General features: G+C 44.1%; 7 protein-coding genes across 7 annotated transcripts; 3 read left to right on the top strand and 4 right to left on the bottom strand.

The window, feature by feature from the left end:
- Nucleotides 1-1,197: 1,197 nt before the first annotated feature.
- On the top strand, nucleotides 1,198-1,585 carry CLUP02_04934 (uncharacterized protein; the record flags this gene model as incomplete). Its single annotated transcript, XM_049283943.1, has 2 exons — nucleotides 1,198-1,210; nucleotides 1,275-1,585. The coding sequence occupies 2 exons, from the start codon at nucleotides 1,198-1,200 to the stop codon at nucleotides 1,583-1,585; spliced, it is 324 nt and encodes a 107-aa protein (XP_049141086.1).
- A 208-nt stretch (nucleotides 1,586-1,793) lies between these two features.
- CLUP02_04933 (uncharacterized protein) lies at nucleotides 1,794-3,012 on the bottom strand (the record flags this gene model as incomplete). The annotated part of the gene is made up of 2 exons (XM_049283942.1): nucleotides 1,794-2,926; nucleotides 3,009-3,012. The coding sequence occupies 2 exons, from the start codon at nucleotides 3,010-3,012 to the stop codon at nucleotides 1,794-1,796; spliced, it is 1,137 nt and encodes a 378-aa protein (XP_049141085.1).
- A 3,452-nt stretch (nucleotides 3,013-6,464) lies between these two features.
- CLUP02_04932 (uncharacterized protein) lies at nucleotides 6,465-6,701 on the top strand (the record flags this gene model as incomplete). Its single annotated transcript, XM_049283941.1, has 1 exon — nucleotides 6,465-6,701. A coding segment is annotated over one exon (237 nt), but the record flags the coding sequence as incomplete, so codon positions are not given.
- A 3,976-nt stretch (nucleotides 6,702-10,677) lies between these two features.
- Nucleotides 10,678-12,455, bottom strand: CLUP02_04931 (oxidoreductase molybdopterin binding domain-containing protein; the record flags this gene model as incomplete). Its single annotated transcript, XM_049283940.1, has 2 exons — nucleotides 10,678-12,154; nucleotides 12,253-12,455. The coding sequence occupies 2 exons, from the start codon at nucleotides 12,453-12,455 to the stop codon at nucleotides 10,678-10,680; spliced, it is 1,680 nt and encodes a 559-aa protein (XP_049141083.1).
- Nucleotides 12,456-13,692: 1,237 nt separating this feature from the next.
- On the bottom strand, nucleotides 13,693-14,311 carry CLUP02_04930 (uncharacterized protein; the record flags this gene model as incomplete). The annotated part of the gene is made up of 2 exons (XM_049283939.1): nucleotides 13,693-14,031; nucleotides 14,090-14,311. The coding sequence occupies 2 exons, from the start codon at nucleotides 14,309-14,311 to the stop codon at nucleotides 13,693-13,695; spliced, it is 561 nt and encodes a 186-aa protein (XP_049141082.1).
- Nucleotides 14,312-16,663: 2,352 nt separating this feature from the next.
- On the top strand, nucleotides 16,664-18,413 carry CLUP02_04929 (FAD binding domain-containing protein; the record flags this gene model as incomplete). Its single annotated transcript, XM_049283938.1, has 5 exons — nucleotides 16,664-16,753; nucleotides 16,814-17,284; nucleotides 17,497-17,789; nucleotides 17,845-18,053; nucleotides 18,139-18,413. 5 exons carry the CDS (start codon nucleotides 16,664-16,666, stop codon nucleotides 18,411-18,413), a joined length of 1,338 nt encoding a protein of 445 aa, XP_049141081.1.
- A 136-nt stretch (nucleotides 18,414-18,549) lies between these two features.
- Nucleotides 18,550-18,903, bottom strand: CLUP02_04928 (uncharacterized protein; the record flags this gene model as incomplete). The annotated part of the gene is made up of 1 exon (XM_049283937.1): nucleotides 18,550-18,903. The coding sequence occupies one exon, from the start codon at nucleotides 18,901-18,903 to the stop codon at nucleotides 18,550-18,552; it is 354 nt and encodes a 117-aa protein (XP_049141080.1).
- Nucleotides 18,904-19,052: the final 149 nt, after the last annotated feature.

Raw genomic sequence — 19,052 nt, 5'->3', positions numbered from 1 at the left:
TTTTGCGATGGTGGCATGGGTGGGAGGGGAGAGAAGAAGGGGGAGGGTCTTCACCCGTGCGTCTCGAGAGGGCCACCGCCGCTTATCAAAGCCGAGTTCCCCACGACCGAATGCTTAACTCATTCCGAAGCCAATAGCAAACCTCGGTGGCCTCCGGATCGCAAGCTCGCCGGGCGGGTAACTGGTTTGGAAGGAGTCACTTTCGCATTCTCTTAGGGCTTAGCGCAGGGCCTACCCGCGCTACAGATGTCTGGAAAGCTTGATTACTGCGTAATTCTGTAGGCGAAATGTACTCCAGATGTGCCTCTTCTCCCTGGAGATGCACTTTCTGCGGACAAGGTCACCCTATTCGGGATGTCGCTCCGAACAGCAGATGGGATTCAACCGATCTTGCTCAACGGAGATTCTGGCCGCCGTTCCTGGCCAGCTATGATCCGAGTCCAGACGATATTGCCATCTATCTCTGCATCCTCTGAAAATGAGGAAAGTTGCCGCCAGTTGGTAAGCTTATTGTGGTGGACAAGCGGGCATGCCCCTCAGTGCCTGCAGGAAACTTCACGTCAGATCCAGTTGCCAAATGGAACTCAAAATGCTCGACAACCTTACGGATGCAATTGGACCCCCAAACCACTGTCGCCCAGTTCCCTTCGTCTTCTGTGGGAATGCGAGCATGACACCATCCTACTATCTGGCTAGAAGTCTGTCTACCCCGTCGCGAAACTAACGTCTGTCAACGCTTCTGCGGCACCGAAAGTGGAGACCTGGACTCGTTGCCTGCCTTGAGATCTTCTGTTTCAGGCGATCAGAGACTTCAGACGCATCAGTGCCAAGGGGCGAAATCTCAGACACCATCACCATGCGGCCCTAGCCACCCTCGCGCATTTGTCTGGTTGGCAGGAAATCATCGCATAGAGCGTCCATAAAAGCGGGGATGATTTACGTATTGGCAAGCAATCATCTCACATCGTTCCCTCCTGTGTAGGGTAGGATGATCTACCTCGCCATTCGGAGTTCGGCCTACGGCGCCATGAAGTCCTCGACCGATTTTGAGGTGAGATGACTCGACTCTCGTCCATGGTCATGGTGGATGGATTCTCCAAAGTTGCCTAGCTTTCGGACGACCGGACGATTCGATCACCAAATTACTCTCGTTATTAACGACAAAATGTGAGTCTTTCCATTCTCAGGCCTGATTCGATGCGAGCAAGCTGTTCACACATGGACTCTAACTTGCTTGATGTTTTGATACTTGCTGACAGTTCCCTTTACTTCAGTCATGATAATTTATTGTTCCTTCATGACCGTCGACGATCAAACAGTGTCGGAGGCGACTTATCATGAACTTTATCAGTTGTTATCATGCAATGGCATGCAACCACTCGTTTCTGGCTCCGTCTTCAGTCCGAACGCACCGGCCGAACTCTTCATCGGTAGTCTCTCCAAGAGAAACCCAACTTTGTTTCTTCCCCGAAAGATGAACTTGATCCCATTTTATACGCCTGAAGTTTGGGATGCTCTCAATGTGCAGCATACGAAACGTTTCTTATCAACATTGTGTGATGAACTGCCGTTCATGCTTCCATGACATGCACTGAATCGCCGAAACATGCCCCGGTGCTAACCTGTCACGCCTGCTGCGTTTCTTCTTCCTTCTCTCGGCCTACATATTTGGACCTCTGACGTTTGACAGCACTTGGCAGTGGAGACCTCAACACACCACGACTTTTCAGCGCCCTCAGTCTCGACATTCCCATGCATCCTACGCGTCCATTCGACTTATCAATCATTATCTCTCATGATATATCAATGCGGATTGTGTAATCATCGCCGTCTTGCTCCACCACCGTCACCGTCACACCCAGATCTGTCGAGGTGTATGCGCTCGCACCCCCGCCTTCCAAGCTCAACGGCGCGTTGTCAAGATCATCGATGATGCAAGAAGTCGTTCCCCAGCCGGGATTCCCATCAAGGACTCGGATCGGACCCTCGCTAGTACCAAGATCCGTCGCTACAGTATAGAGCAAGACGCCAGTCGTACATGAGTTGAGGTTGTTGCCCTCCCTCGACCTCACCTCGGCCACCATCGCCATCGTCGCATTGTGCTTCACGACCACGGCTTTCATGCCGCCCGTAGTCTCGAGTGGCGTGAGCTTATGCGTAGTTGATGAAGCTATGTTGCTGCCGTTGGGGGGAGCCGCCGAGGTAACGACGCACTCTATTTGATCGTCCGCAAGCCAGCCTAACCTCCACTTGTCCCATGCGAAGTAATCCGGGCTGGAAGCCCCCACGTTGGCCATCATATCCCAGTTGCCGGCGTATATACCCGTATAGCCCGTCGGGATAGGGTATAGATCCGGCAAGCAGAAGGTATGGCCCGTCTCGTGATTCACCGCCTTGTAACCCCACCAATCGAACGTGTCAATGCCCATTGTGACAGCCTTTCTCGCAATGTAGTTCACATTCTTGGTATATGTGCCACCAGTGAGAGCTGCAGATAGCTCAATACCTGTCGCGTTTCTGGTCGGAATGACGTAGAAGATATCAGTCAGAGGGCCCTCAGTGCTATTGACCTTGGGGACCGGCGTGCTAGTGACAGCTAGCCACTGCTCCAGCGCGTCTTGAACGTAGGCATAGTGAGCTTGCTGCGATAAAGGTCTGACGAAGTTGTATTCGGCTGCGTTCTTAGGCATGCGGTAAAATCGGCTCGTGTCTGCGGTGATGTTCAGCGACAGCTGGCCGTACGATGATGTGTTGAACCATTGCTGGGCTTGAGGTATCAGGAGGTCGTAGACTTCTTGCGGAGAAGCTTCTGAAGCAGTCTGATCCGGAAAATCGATGAAGATGAGAATCGCATTGACGGTGCCCTTGCTGGGAGCGCAATCGTACTTGTAGCCAAAACCAGAGCTGAAGAGGACGCCGTTTGTCGCTGGCAATTTGCAGGATGAGATGTCGGCTCTTCGGTTAATCGATAAACTTGAGGCGAGTGTAGTGGTGGCGAGCAGAATAACCCATTGAAACCACCAACTGCTTATGGCTCTCTGTCGGATTGGAAGTCCAATTCGACCGCGGCATACAGCCGACTGCGCAGGGGCCAATTAGGGGCCCTATTTACGATTATCGTAGCCAGCCTAACCTATAGTTAGAACCTCCTTTTTACACCTACGCAGATATTTATATAGTTTAATTAATCTCTTCGTTAACTACGGTTCGAACTAACTACTTTATAATAGGGATAGTAATACTAATTAGTAGTTAAACTTTATTATCGTAGATTAGTAAGGTATCTTATTATATAGAAGAGACGACCTCTTAATACCGCACGGGATAGGAGATTCGTACTAATTAACCTTATAAAAGTAGACGAAAAAGGAGGCGATTCTTAAATGCCGCACGGAATTGAGTAATTATAGCCCTTTATTACTTACGAAAGGTCGATATTTACTATATTAAACTACGTTAATTAACGGAACTACTTAAGCGACTAGTCTTTTACCGTCGCCCCGAGTAGCTTTTTTACTAAACGATTTTTCTATAGCCGGCCTGCGATTAGAAATTAACTAATTAAATTAGTAAAAGTATAATATAAAAGAGCACTGCGCGATTAAAGAAGGGGATTTTTAAACGTAAATATTCTTACTTAGTAGTAAAAGTAACCTTATAGGAGTTATTAAACTAAGAGATCTATAGTATATAGGAAAGTCTACTACTACGAGGATTTTATAAGTACGACCTTAAGCCCGCGATTTAAATAACTTCTTTATAGCTCCCTTAACTACCCCCTAGGTATTATTTAGGAATATAGTATAGGGGACGGTTTAATAAAAGAGGAGGGGATTTAGAGGTCCTAATAGTATCGAGCTAAGAGTATTATAAATCTTAGAAATTAACTAAGGAAGCTATTTAGAGATTATAAAGAGTACGAGGCTTAGGAAGCTAGAAGTATACGGGATAGTAGAAATTGGTAACTAGTAAAGATCCCGAGACTAATTACTATATCTTCTTACGGTAATATAAACGTCTACTACTACTATTATTAAAAAGAACTACTAAAACTTACCCTTTTTTATGAAATAAAAAGGAAGATCTTAGTAAGTACGATAGCTAGCGATCTAGAAGGGTAGTAGTAATTACTAAAAATAATAAAAACGAGAGTAGTAGCGAGACGGCGAGAGTAAGTAAGAATTTCCTAGACCCTAATAAATTCGTTACGTAGCGAAAGCACGGATTTATTACGACCCGCGCGCAAATTAAATATATCCTTATTAAAATTAAATACGCTAACGACTACTAATATAAGTATAAACTAGAGTACGACCCTTAGCGAGTTAGGGTAAAAAAAAAGAGAACGAAACCCGATCTTAAATAGAATCCTAATCCCTTATAAGTAAGTAAATATTAACCTAGACTATTAGGGGACGTAAATATATAAAATCGTAAATTAGCCTAACGGTAAGTAAATTAACGCGGCATTAATCTATTTAACTAAGGTTTACGAAAAAAAGGGGCTATAAGGGTAACCCCTATTCTATAAGATCGTAAACGACCTTAGCTATTAGCTAGACGAATAGTTCGCGAGCGTAAGCCTAGGAATTATAAAAATAGTTAATAAATTCCTCTATGGGCAAGGGGTATTATTAACATAATTATAATCGCGAGAGCTATACGAAATACTAATAGCGACAATTATAAAAGAGGAATTCGTACTATAGAACTAGGTATAGGTCGATAGAGCGTATAATCGCTTTAACGAATTTAGAAAAAGGGTAAACGACCTAGATTTCCTCCCTATAATTACTAACGGAAATCTATCGTCGCAAAAGGATATACCGGAGTAAAATATAATACTAGAAGTACGATAATTAATAATTCTACCTATTTCGATCTATAACTCGTTACTATTACTAATACGAAATTCGGCGCCAATTGGTTAATAAAAAAGGAAGTAGATAACCCGAAGTTACTAATAGTACGTAGCGACATAGGGTTTATATATAGATACTAAAAATCTAGTAGCAAATACGAGGCAATTTATAAACTTTAAAAAGATCTTCTTAAAAGAGAAATTGTATTCTAGGGGGAAGTATAAGGTCTTATAAGAAACCCTAACGATATTTTATAATAATTATAAAAAAGTCGGAATTAGAGAATACTAGTATTATTTAGTAATTAATATCGTACTCGTAGGTAAAGCCTCTAATTATTATTATAAAGCGGTGCGTAATCTCGATCGAAACGACTTTCTTAGTATAATTAATATAATCCGAAGCCGCTTTAAGACCTACGATAAGAACCTAGAGCTCCTATTTAAGCTACGAGCGATTTTTTTTATATTTATAATTAGGATAATAGAGGGTAAATTGCGAGTAGAGATCTTTAAAGAGCTTATTAATCGAATCGATAAGCTAGCAAAAACCTAGCTAAATAAGAGGATAAACGAGCGGAAAGTCGGGTATTTTTATACCGTAGTTTAGCGTATATTAGAGGTAAAGATTACCCTATACTAAGTACCCGAAGACTACGAGACGCTCTACTCGAGGCTAAGATCTAGCTTTAATATTAAGATAAGAATGCCGTACTAAACCTACTTTTAAGCGTACAACGGCCCTTATTAATAATATTAGGTCGATCGAACGTATAATAAGAAAAAAAAAGAGGCTAAATACGGTAATCGTTAGTAAAGAGGCCTAGATTTATTAAATAAGTAGAGATTTAACTTATAAGCAGGGTAATAGAAAAAGTAATACTATATTTATAAAAAAGATAGATATTAATTAAGTAACTACTTTATAAAAGAGCGTACTAAATCGTACGAATAGTATAAAAAGTCGAGGGTAGTAGATAGCAAAACTAGCCCTCGTCGGTTTAACTAATTCTTTATTATATATAAGGGTAGATCCAGGGGCACGGAACCTAGTAACGGTAGCTAAAGTAGCGGCTTAAAATATATACCCCCTATAAGAGATTCGGAAGATAAAAAAGATCTTACCCCCTATACTAACGAATTAGATTATAATAAAATCGACGATATTAACTACTCTTTTTTTGCCCCGTTAGCCTCTAGAGGATATACGAGGCTAAACGAATAGAGGGTAGTAAAAGCTCTTAATACGTAGGCTTTTATTTATAAATAGTAAGAGAAGGTCCCTTAGATAACGGATACGGAGGTAATTAAAAGGGCGAATTTAATAGGGCCGAAGCCTATTTTTTCAACGATTAAAGAGAAGACGCTATCTCTTTTAATATCTAAAAAAAAGGAATATAGTACTAAGTAAATCTAAGGGTAGCTAGAGGGGTCCTTTTTATACTACTTAGATCCCTCGAATACTAAGCTCGTATAAATATTCTATATAAATAAAAGGTACGGCCTAAATAATTTCTATAAGATTATCCTAAATATTAGGGTATCGTAATAGTTAATTAGAAGAAAAGGGTAATTCTAAGCCCTATAAAAGATCGCGCTAGTAACGCTTAATATATTAATAGCGGGTATTACGAGGATTAGTTTTGGCCTAAGTAAGGAAATCGTCGCCCTAGGTATAATAAAAATAGAGACGTACTTTAGAACGATAACTTTCTATATTTTACCCGTTAATACCCCATTTCTCTTATATCTAAAAAATATAGATCGACTAGGTATTATATTTAATAATACGAGGAATAGAACCTCTAGCGGCAAGCACTTCGAAATAGTCGAACGATAATAGGGGCATGCGTTTATAAAGCTTACTAACGATACGAAGTTGATTAATTACTTAATAAAAAGTAAGCTTAGAAAACTATACTAGAGATTCGGGCACCCGTTAGTTACGAGGCTATATAACCTCCTAAAGTAATTAGGTAATAATAATATTAAAATAGGGGCGCTAGAGTAGTTAATAAAAGTGTGCTACTAATACTAAATAAATGCGCAGAGCCCACGCAGATTTAAGTTTAAATTACGTAATAAGCTTAACTTTAATTAGGAAATCGTCGTCGATATTTTCTATTTAAATAGTTAGCTAGTACTATATATAATCGACGTAGCTATATCCTTTTAAGTAGGGCAATTCCTCCGGGATCTATAAGTAAAAATAGTATAGGCAGCCCTACGAAAAAGCTAGATTAATATATACTAAGGACCGCTAGACAGTATTAGAACCGACGCTAGTACTAGCTTTAAGTCGGTAGAATTTAGGGATAATACGACGGCCTATAGTATATAGTTAAAAATCGTACCCGTTAAAGCGTACTATAGTATTAGAAAAGTAAAGAGGGTACACTAGTAGTTAAAAAGGGCGTTTAGAATTATTAAAAAGGAAAATCCGGATTCTACCGACGACGAATACCTCTAGATAGTACTTAAATACTATAATAATACTATGGGGCCTAACGGACTTATACTAACGCTATTAGTATTTAGAGTATATTTAAGAACGACCTTAGCCTCGCTACCGTTACTAAGCATAAGCTAACGAGCCTAAGTAGTTAAAAAAGTAATATAGGTACTACGCGAAGTAAATATAAAAAAGTAAGTTAACGAGGTAATTACTACGCGCAATAGGCCCGATATAGGGGATAATCTAAATATACTGCTAAATTCGGAGGTACGAGTATAGCGCGAAATTACTTAATAATAAGCTAGGCTATATAAGTTAATTTCTATCGACGAGCGCTCGTAATATAGTTACGAGAGATCGTAACTAGCTACTTAAAGTATTAATTACGGTAGTTAGACCGTACTATATTGATCCTAACGAGGTAATTTCCAACCTATAAGAAGAAGAAGAGCTAGGGGAAACTATATAACCCGTAGTAGAGGCATAGGAAATTATCCTCGACGAAATCGTCGTAGTAGTACTAATAGACGACGAAGAAAAGGAAATTGCTAAAAGGGTATTAATACTACTAGCGAGACGTCGTAAAAGACTATAATAGCAAGCCCTAATGCGGTAATTTATTATTAATAACGAGGTAATTAATACTTTTTATATAGTAAAAGAGAAAGCCGATTTCGAGCTAGCGGTTAAACTACGTAAGGAAGGCGTAATTATAACTACTAGAAAACCGTATAAGGGATTAGATCTTATTAAAGTAGATACTTTTCGCGATCGAGGGGTCTATCGATTTATCCTATACGACCCCGAAAAATATATAAACCTCCGTATATTTAAATTACGAATAGTTCGTAAGATTAAAAAAAAAGGAATACCCTAGCCGTACGAGAAGTCTAGATACGTAATTTAGGGGTACGGTAACGTCGAAAAGGCGACGCTACTTATATAATCGCCTACTATATAGCGCTATAGCTAATAATTAATAATAGTACTAATAGTATTATTACGGAAGAAGGGATACGAGATTTAGAGCCGTAATATTACCTAGGCCTATACCTAATCAGCCACAGGGCTCATAAGGAAAATCCTAGCCTATCTACCGAAGGAAATAGCTAGTAAGTACTTAAAAAGTACGATTATTAAAGTACTTAAGCTACTATATAGGCTCGTAGAATCGGGCACTTATTAATAAGCTACTTATTACGATTTTTATATTAATTAACTATTAATAGTTACCTCTACGTACGACCCGTGCTTACTAATCGTAGAGTACGAAGGCGACTAATTTAGGATCGTTAAAATATAGACTAACGATATATTAGGCTTATTTAATATTAACTTTATAAAAAAAGAGGATAAGGAGCTTTAAAAAGCGGGCTTCGTAACGAAGCCAAAAGAGGTCTTTATAATAAATACCCCCCTAGTATTTAATAGTAGGATTTTTATAATTAAAAAGGAAACCGTCGTTTTTTAATAAAAAGGGTAGGGCGAGAAGATTAACCTCGTCGATCTAAACGTAACTAACGTTAAGAAGTAATATAAGGCTAAGCTCGCGCAAGGGGTATATATTATAAGTATTTATTAGCTTAAGGCGACTTTTAACTATACTAGGGTAGTATAGGCTATAGATCTAACTAAACGAGACGTCGAGGTACTTAATAAGTAGCTTAAGTAATAATAAATAAATCTTAATCGAGGTCTCGTTTATTACCCGATCGACCTTACGATTAATAAGCTCTACGTCTTTGTCGATAAGTTATTTACGAATAATAACGACCTTATTTCGTAATTAGGGTATATTATTATCCTAGCTAACGAGAGTATAGGCGAGAGCGAATTTACTATATATAGCAATATAATCTATTACTCGTTAACTAAAAGTAAGTGGGTAATAAGAAGTATATTAGCGTCGGAGGTATATAGTATAGTTAACGGCGTTAACCTCTCCTATACGATTTTAATAACGCTAAGAAAGATTACTAATCGAATTAGCTTTTTACCTATTCTAACGGTTATTTATACTAATTCTTACTCGCTATATAAATACCTTATTAAATTAGGAACGACGAAGGAAAAGAGGCTTATAATCGATATTATAGCCCTTAAATAATTATATAAAAGGCGCGAGATACTTAAGATCCGGTAGATTAATACTAAAAATAACCTCGTAGACGCTTTTATAAAAATAGTACTAAATAAGGGATTAGAGCAATTCGTAAGTAGCGGAAAAGTTACCGTATAAATAAAGGGATAGGTTATATAAAAAGAGTAAAAAAAAGGGGGAAAAGGAGACGACTTAGTAAACGGGCCCGAGGTTAAATTATACCTCTAACCGTAGTAGTTAAATTGATAAAAAAAAGAGAAAGTTAGTATCGGATTAGAAGTCTAATTTAACCGTAGTATATAGCCGACTATATAGGGGCTAATTAGGGGCCCTATTTACGATTATCGTAACTAGCCTAACCTATAATTAGAACCTCCTTTTTATACCTACGCAGATATTTATATAGTTCAATTGATCTCTTCGTTAACTACGGTTCGAACTAACTACCCTGTAATAGGGATACTAATACTCTTATCTCGTAAAGTTCTAAACTGTGTGATAGAGGCGTTAAGTATGAATAGATCACGCAAAGAATCAGAGCGACTTGAAATTCCCATGCTTATAATATGGGAATGTGCGTTCTTAATTACTCAAGATCGACATCCATCGCGGAGCAGCCCGCGTGAGCCAAGACACCATTTAACTTCTATGTAAAGTGCTTTTAAATATTGGTGGATCAGCCGCCGTTGAATACGAGATGAGCTCGCGTTCGCCCCAGCCCACGGAATTTTACTCCACTTAGCTAAAGATGATCGCAAAGATATGCTTGCTGGATATCCTTGCCTTCCGTCAGCTCCGATTCATCAACTTACCTTATGTGTCCGTCGGAAACCCTGATGCTGGGGAAGTGGTTCTAAGATTCGGCAGCCCCCATGCGACAAAGCTATAGACAATGACCTGCTTCCTATAGCTTTATGAACATCCATGGCTTGCAAATGGATGTGTTCTTTGTTTACGATTTCGGGTGTCATAGTAGTTGTATTTTTCGTTGACAGTGTCTGATGGATGTAGAGGGGATTGAGATTTGCACGTAATGACATGGGTTACTAGACCCGCGAGAGACGCCAGCAGAAAAACACCGTATGGCTGACTTGTGGGGGCGATCACCCAGGCGTCATTGTCATTATTGTCAATAGGTAGCTACTCGCCATTGGAATACTTCTTACGATCGAAATCCGCATAATCATACATGTACTTCAAACTTCTGCACCGCATGATGTCCGACTTTAGAGAGATTTGGATTGACTCTCCAATCAACTATTAATCCTCAGCGTCCCGTGGATCATGCCGCTTCCAGTACTCCTCGTACTCATTCCAAGACTGAGACGGGAAAGCCAGAGGCACAGTGATCGGAGCAAATGGAATGCCCTTTTCCGAAAATTCTCGCAGGCGCGCTTGAGTGTTTGGCCGGGTGTTGTTCACACTGTAAACCGAAATTCTGTGACAAGAACTGGTCACATGTAAGCCCCAGTTCCATGCGGTGCGTACGTCGGGTGGTTGAGTGTTGAGAGAATTGTCCCAGCAGCGACAGACGATCTCAATCCAGCCTTCGACATCGCATGGAAGCTCTATCTCCCAAGTTCTCCAGGTCCACTTGCGCTTCCTCGAGAGATTTTCGACTGGCACAGTGTACCAGCTGAACCCGCCGTCGGCAGAGAGCTCAACCCGTTCTGGCCAGCGACCACCGCCCGAGTAGGCCCATCCCTTGCAGCGAATTTTGCCGTTGTGTATGACAACCTGCTTGGTCCAAGGCGACATAATGGCAGAACTGACTGGCATCTCTTGGATCTGTATGCCGTCCGTCATCTTGAGGTTATGCTTGCCGACTTGCTGAGGGAAGTAGAGGTACTCTTGGCTTTGAACAGGCGCACGTTTAGGGCTCTTGATAGCCTTGATACGGTAGAGCCACTTGACGCTTCGTGCTCCAATGTAACCGAAGACGATGATGCGAAGGGGGTATCCATGAATGCGGGGGAGAACGTCGCCGTTCATCTCCCATGCCAGCATAACCTCGTTTGCCCTCACCTTGGACCAAGGAACACTGACGAGGTAGTTCATGGTCTTGTCATCTTTGAAGTAGGTGTCCGCACCGTAGAACTCAAGATGTTTGGCCCCCTCAATGAGTCCACCACAAGCCTTAATGACTTTTTTGAGGCTAATACCAACGTACTTGGCAGTCCCAATCGCGCCTTCGGCCCATGGGGCCTGAGGCACCTCGTCGCCTTGGCCGGGGTACTTGAGAATCTGTTCAATACGACGGGTTCCAGAGCATTGCATCGTAACAGTCTTTTCCATCCGAGGAAACTTAGACTCGTCCATGAGATCATCCAAGGTGAAAGATCTCGGTTTGGCAACAAGTCCGTCCATCACGAAACTGTAGTGCTCTTTATCAATAATCGGGATGCCGCCGTGGTTTCGAACGAAGTGGAGGGGGTTAGGTGTGATCTCCTTGTCGGTCACGAGTCGCTTGGGAGGTTCGCCATTGTAAGGAAACTGAAGAAGATGGAGCATGTCGGCATGTTTTTCCTTGAGGACGATGTCCCACGAGTCGTCGGGGATACGAGAAAGAGCGCCGCCGACCGCCTTGTGCCACATTTTCCAATGGGTACCGGGCAGAACAGGATTACTCGCTGGGATAGGGCCGAGCTGGAACTCCGGGTTGGGAGGAAACGTCTGTGACATCAATATCTTGTGCGCTGCCGCCTTCTTCTCGGGATAGTTTTCCCACTCTACAAAGCTATTTAGTTCGGCGTTGTTAGCTATTGAGTGAGCATCTTGTCATTCGCAGTTGACGGAAGTTGTATCGAGAACCCATCGACATCATAATTCACTCACCCGGTCCAGCCCTGCCGCTCTTCAGCGAAGAGCCTATCTGGATCGCCTACCCCTTTGATGGCGGCTGCATCCTTTGTGAGCTCACCAAATATTTGAGGGGGAAGAGCCTTAGTCTGGGTCCCCGTCATGTCAAGAACGGGAAGCTCAGCTCCGGCTAAGCCCTGCTCTATCTTCCATTCATCGGGCCTGTTAGTAGTCTTCATGATGACTGGTGCTCTGTGGTTGAGTTGTTCTGGAGTAATAAGACACTTCGAGGACACAGATCAACCTTTCTTGAGGTTTTTTACGCAGTATCAGAGGGGCCTCGGGAGTGCCGCGGTATTCATACTGGGTTTTTAGCTTGAACACCTCCTTGCGTACTTTTCATCATGTGCTGAACAGATAGAGCTTACGGATTCGTGACCGAGGTACTCAAAATGCGTGCTAAAAAGACATCCAAGCTCTAGATCTTTGTCTCCTTGTATCTGTATCGACATAGCCAATGATGGCTGTCAGTCATTACACAAAGTTCAATTTGGCCGCATTGACCAGGGCGTAACTCGAAACCTGCTACGGCGCAAGAACGAATTGTCTTCCGTCTCCAAAGCTAATTTGTGAGACGATACTGGGGACGAGATCCGACTGGACGCAGCTGGTCAAACATAGTTCTGAGCCAGGCGGGAGTCCTAGCGTGCAACTTCGGCATTGGCCTAGCTATTACGCTACGCACTATTGGAGGGGGTCCTAGCATGTTCTCACTCTTGGGAGTAACGGTCTCCCAAACCTTATCAGGACCGAGACACTGAGCACCGCAGCAGTACTTGCACAAGCCGGTTATTCGAGCGAGGGGGGTGTCATGACGAACGCGCTGAGAGTGTTGCGGGGCTAATATGTACAGCAATGACAGGAAGCATCTTATTTGCGAAAGAGCATCGCCACATCAGTTAGAGGCGGTCGTTGAATTCGGGCATTCTCGGTACACTCAGTAGTAAGTCATAATCAAAAACTGCAGCGATGTAAAGGTCATCAAGGAATCAAGGAATATTGAAGCCTGGACAAGACTTAGGGTAGTAATTGGGCTGGCAAACTACTCCATAGATGCTAACAAAGCGACCTTCTACTGATAATGAATTGGCCACCGTTGGATTATGGATTCTGAAATAGAATGATACACCTATAAGCAATATCATCAAGTTAAACTCTGGCACATCAAACATGGACTTCAAAGTCCTGTTGCCTTAAACCCTAGTCCGGTGAAGTTCAATGTGCAGTATTTCATTCCCTCGCAATACATCGTGATGGTAAAAGCATTCAACTTATACAACACATGTATAAATACTATCTGAGGTCTCATAAGGCTGTTCCAATCGACAAGATTCTATCTGTTGAAATGGCGTGACATTCAGTGAAGCACGGGAATCTTGAATCCCATTCTGATATCTTGTTGGAAACTTGTCAATTCTACCCATCCCAACCTGCAGTCACAACCTCACCCACGTTATCGATATGAGCGATAATAGACCCAGGCTTCCCTGTTTCTATATCCCTCTTCATGATTGCTACACAAGTCGTAGTCTGCAAGCTCATAGCAACCGAATCCTCTTTCTTATTCAGCTTGAAGTATGTCGGCCATGATCCGCCTGCGGGATCCAGCTGTACGAAAGACAATGTGCCGTTGTTCATCGGCTCGAAGACAGCGGGAGAGTCGGAAGGCTCTGTAGTCTGATTGATTGGGGTTGGACTCGGTATCCGAAACGTTAAGTCGTTACGATTAGAAGCGATGATGAATTTGTTGTCCGGCTGTAATGTCTCAAATTAGCTTGATAGATTGTCGAAGGAAACACAAGTGATTCATCACGGAAACTTCTATCTCTGCTGCAATACCACTGGGTGCTGCCAGAAATGAGCCGTATGAGCTAATGATGCCAATTTTGCCTGGCGAATATGTGACCTGCAATGACGTTATAGTGCTGCCGAGATCTGCTATGAAATGAAGGAACAGGGAGTTCCCTCGGGTGAACTTCGCAGCCAGTGCTCCAAACCCGCCATGACGTGGACTTGAACCCGAAGGACACGGCATGTGGTCTTTCTAGGTAAAGATATTTGTGACCTTTCGAAAGAGCAATTTTCGAAGAAGGTCGGGACCAAGATCCAACACACCAATACTCCCCAGTCGGGTGCAAGAGTGCATCATGAGTGTGCAGAACGCTATGCCCGGGCTTTGATCCCGTTGGCGATGTGTATGTACACTCGAATCTGGAGCAAGCTAAATTGGCCGTTGGAGGGCCCTTTCCATGTTGCATACTCAGCTCCAAGCCATCATAGCGTGCGTCAGAATTCTTAGTGTCTCGAGTAGACAACTAAAGTACTCCACAGCCTACAAGTGATTAGCGACCATTCCTCTCTTCTGTTTAGGTAGCACAGAACATCATGAGGCTTGTCGACTTCTAGTGGTACTGCCTGTGGACCGAACGAGTTTGTGACGTATGTTTGTCCTAATTTGTGGTGACCGTACTCGTCAGACAGCTTCAAAGAAGTTAAGGCGCCATCATTTGCTCCCTAGAAAAGATTGACACACAGGGCATCGTGGCGACAAAAAAGATGAGATATCTCGCGATCATCCTGTTGAGAGTATACTCTCTTTGATATGTTTCAGCTCCTGAGTGTGTCATTCTTTCCGATACGGTCTCAAAGGACTTGAGCCGTGATAGCATTGTGCCGGCTCTCCGAGGTTGTCGTCCTCTTCTTCAGATCTAAGCTCCTACCAATTGATGTGAGAGGAACGATTTTCTGGCGAGGGTGAACCTTAAATAGGTACTTGGGAATGTGTCCGGAATCCTTGTCTAGCGTTCATTCTCTGCACCATCTATTCTGACACTCTGAATCGAATCAGTCCTTCATGAGATATCGAGACTCGCGTACACCAGCTTACCTTTCCTGGCCCCCCTTCGATAGTACAGACGCCATGGAAGAGCTTCTGTGCAAGTCGTTCTGGTTACTAAAGTGTGTGAATGCTACCCTCTACGTCTCAGCGCAATGCCGTTTGATGATTGTTAGTGGGTTAGATTCACCTGCTCAAGCGCATGATTGGCCATACCAGCCCATTCGTCCTAACTCCTGCTGGCGGTCTCGTTGAGGTGTCCTAACCCCGGCACGTCAGCAGGTTGCATATGAGACAGTTCCACTTAAACACTAGCCCCGATCATGTTTAGCTTCCCTGGTCCAGTTCAGCCACCACCAACGTCGTAGAACCGAACAATGACCGGGCTACCCTGAGCTTCTTCTGTGATATCAAGTTTTCAAAGGATCAGTCTTGAGTGCTCCCAGAGTATTCAGTTCCAAATTTCATCACGTCATTAGACGAATGAGAAATCTCTTCGGCGACCGATAACGTAGTTGCTAATCACGGCCTGGGTCTTAGCCCTATCCTCAGTAAGTCGTTGAGAACTGGTTCCGAGCCGATGCGGGCGAGGGGTTTCATGCAGCCTGCTGACACTCTCGAACTCTGACAACAACCACGTTCAGGAGGCCGACGAAAAGCCATGGTACCAAGCTTCCGGTCCGATCCCCTCCCATTCAGTTCTAGGTTTGACCAACTTGGCCGCACTTATTGAGAAATCCCGAATGTCAATCTCATGGCTGGACACACAATGAAAGTAAGATACGTGTGAATTCCGCTATATTATCAAGATTCATCTCGTCCGTGTGAAAGAGGAGAAACTCTTCAGCGCACAAGCTTAACAGTATCTACTTAAATGCCATCTACGGGAGGAGCCGCAGGATGGAGCATTGCGCTAAAACGTGATCGACATCCGTCCCCTGTTCTCGTCCTGGATTTCACTGTGTTCTTTGTGCGATGTCGTCTTCTGCATCGTCATGCATCCAGTCACTTTAAAGATGAGCTCCTGGACGGAGCTTCTTGGCAGGCCGCGCGGATATGACTTCGGACTTGACCCATTCGTGCAAGTATCTGGCGCTGACAATTAGCAAGCCACTTACGGATGCCTGTCCGGAGCATGTTGAATCAGATGCTGGATCGCTCGTAGAAATAGGCAGTTCAAGAGCATTTCCTTAGTGTCAACTCAAAAGTCCGTGGATTGCGCGGGGTCCGCTTTACTGAACTGATCCTGCATGACGACAGTCTTTTTTGTCCCTCGCATATATGGAATGGGTCCCGACTTAAGTGATCACCATACGGCTGTATCCAGCTTCTTGCCTAAAGCAGCAGCTCGGTGTGGTATGCTACGGACCCATGTTTGCTGATGAACAAGGACCACCGATATCAGCAGGCCTCCGAAGACACGGAATTAGCCCAGTAACTGCGTGTAAACATTAATAAATGCAGCGACGATCCTCCAAAGTAAACTGAGTATTTCCCACTCTCATTTCATTCACCGTTCAGACTGAGACTTCTCATCCAGAACCTTTTACCATGGCAATCGGGTATATCCTTGGCCTCCTTGCCCAGACACGATTGGGTTTCGCGTCTAAAACCTCCATAAGCTCGGGTTGCAGCCAAGCAGTAAGATACTCTTAGACTCATGAGCCCTCTCAAAAGCTTCTGGACTAATCGGCCAGCTAGTGCTCTCAACTCATGGTGGAATTCGGCTCCGCCGTCCATCTAGGTAACAACGATTCCTCCTTCGCGATATGGGACATGAAGCAGCAGGAAGTTGTTCCCGCCTGCCGTGTAGAGCCAACCACCGCTTCTCAGGTCTCGAGAGTCGTCGCGATCACTGTGGCTAATTGGTGCCGCTTCGCGATCAAGGGCGGCGGACACATGACGAACCTGGATGCCTCCAACTCAGTCGGCGGTATCACGATCGACTTGCACCTTATGGACCACGTTGAGATCTCAGAAGACCGCACCAAAGCTAATCTCGGTCCTGGTCATGTTCTTCGCGACGCTTATTTAGCACTGGAGAAGCACAATCTTACGATGGTGGGTGGAAGAACTGCAGATGTTGGACTCCCTGGATTCACGATAGGTGGTGGACTCTCTGATCTCGGACCGCAATACGGCCTAGCTGTGGATAATGTGTGGGAGTACCAAGTAAGCATCTCGACTCTATAGGGAACACACGTTGCGTCACCTCACAGAAAGCTCCGAGCTGACTCACTATGCAACAGCTCGTGCTGCCCAATGCCACCATTGTCAATGTCTCGGAGACCGTCCATCCGGACCTTTACTTTGCTTTGCGAGGAGGTGGCAACAACTTTGGCATCATAACCAACTTTCGTTCGCGGCTCGTACCGCAAGGACAGAAGTGGGGTGGTGCAAGGACCTATCATATCAACTTCACCGATCAGCTCGTCGATCAGTCTTATCAACTCGCGACCAGCTTGTCTACTGACACATACATGTCCTTCTGGACTCGCAACTCTTACGATGTTGCCACCGACCGATTCAGCATAAGCGTTTCGCAAGCGTACTATGAACCTGTCATTGAACCTCCTGTCTTCACTGAGTTGAACAAAATCCCATATGAGACGAGCAATCTTCGAGTCGATTGGATGAGCAACCACAGTCTGGATAGCGTTTCCCCGCATGGACTACGGTAAGCCGATTTCCAAGGCCCGAGCCAGTTCAAAGATGTTCTAACTGGATGATAGTCGCGTTTATGCTTCTATCACGTTCCGGCCCTCCCGTGTTCTGCACAAACAATTGATCAAGATCTACTCGGAAGAGGTTGTGGGTGTCAAGACCACTCCAGGTCTTTCATCGTCGCTTGTTGTTCAGGCCTTGCACAAGAACGCCATCGATGCCATGAAAGTTCGGGGAGGAAACGCTCTTGGCGTCGAGTCTGATGGGCCACTGATGAGTATGCTTCCTCGCTATTGTCCCCTTCACTCAAATGCCCTATCTGGCAATTGAATCACTTGCTAATTGTCTTTACTGCCAAAAAGTTGCCCTTCTCACTCTTGGATGGTCTAGCTCGGGGGATGATGCGGCCATGTATGCCTACGCCGACCGCATCATTAACCGAGGCAAGGCAGAAGCCGAGTCAATGGACCTGCTGCATCCATGGTTGTACATCAACTATGCGAACCATAACCAAGATCCGTTCACAGGTTATGGCGAGAAGAACAAGAAGAGACTCCAAGAAATCCAGAAATCGATTGACCCGAGGGGCATTTTCACCTCCCAGGGCCTGGTTAGGGGATCCTTCAAGCTTAACTGAGCTTAACTCTAGACGTCCAAGTTTCTTCGCGGAGGCTCCACCGGTTTTCACCTGTTCGAGGATCTTCTACTATTAAGACAAATATCTAGGATAGCTAATTACACTCAACAGAAACCTCAACATGGATTTCTCAAAACTAGTATATCAATATGTTGACAGCGCTGCGACTGATCGAAGTTACCAATCTGAAGTGAAAGTTCTCTTTCACTCTCAATGGACAGGGCAAGGGGGGGGGGGGCATCTGTTTTGTCAAGCTGATAGGAGTATGGACTACAGAGTACATCACTGATGAAAGAGCCACGCTCAACATTGGCCGCACGCGGAAGTGAGGTGCCGAGCGCCCAGAAAATGAAGTGGATCTTCGCGGACTCGGGCGACGCTCCGGAGGGATGCCTGACAGCAGAGCGATTTTCCTCAACGCTCTGCAGATAGCCCCTGCCTCATTATCCATGCTGTGGTTCCAGTCCACCAATGCTTCTTGTTCTAGCATGATTTCCCGAACTTCCCAACCGGACTTGGAGCTGTGGTGATGGGGCTTTATGTGACAGTCTGGGGTTTGACTGCATTTATGTGTAAACCTAGCATAATTAATCACTATGTTCACTATGTTCCCCCAGCCTCTCCTTCAATTCGCAATGG

The sequence above is a fragment of the Colletotrichum lupini genome, chromosome 3 (genome assembly GCF_023278565.1).
Source record: "Colletotrichum lupini chromosome 3, complete sequence".
NCBI classification, from domain to species: Eukaryota; Fungi; Ascomycota; class Sordariomycetes; order Glomerellales; family Glomerellaceae; genus Colletotrichum; species Colletotrichum lupini.
This window is presented reverse-complemented; position numbering and strand designations above follow the sequence as displayed.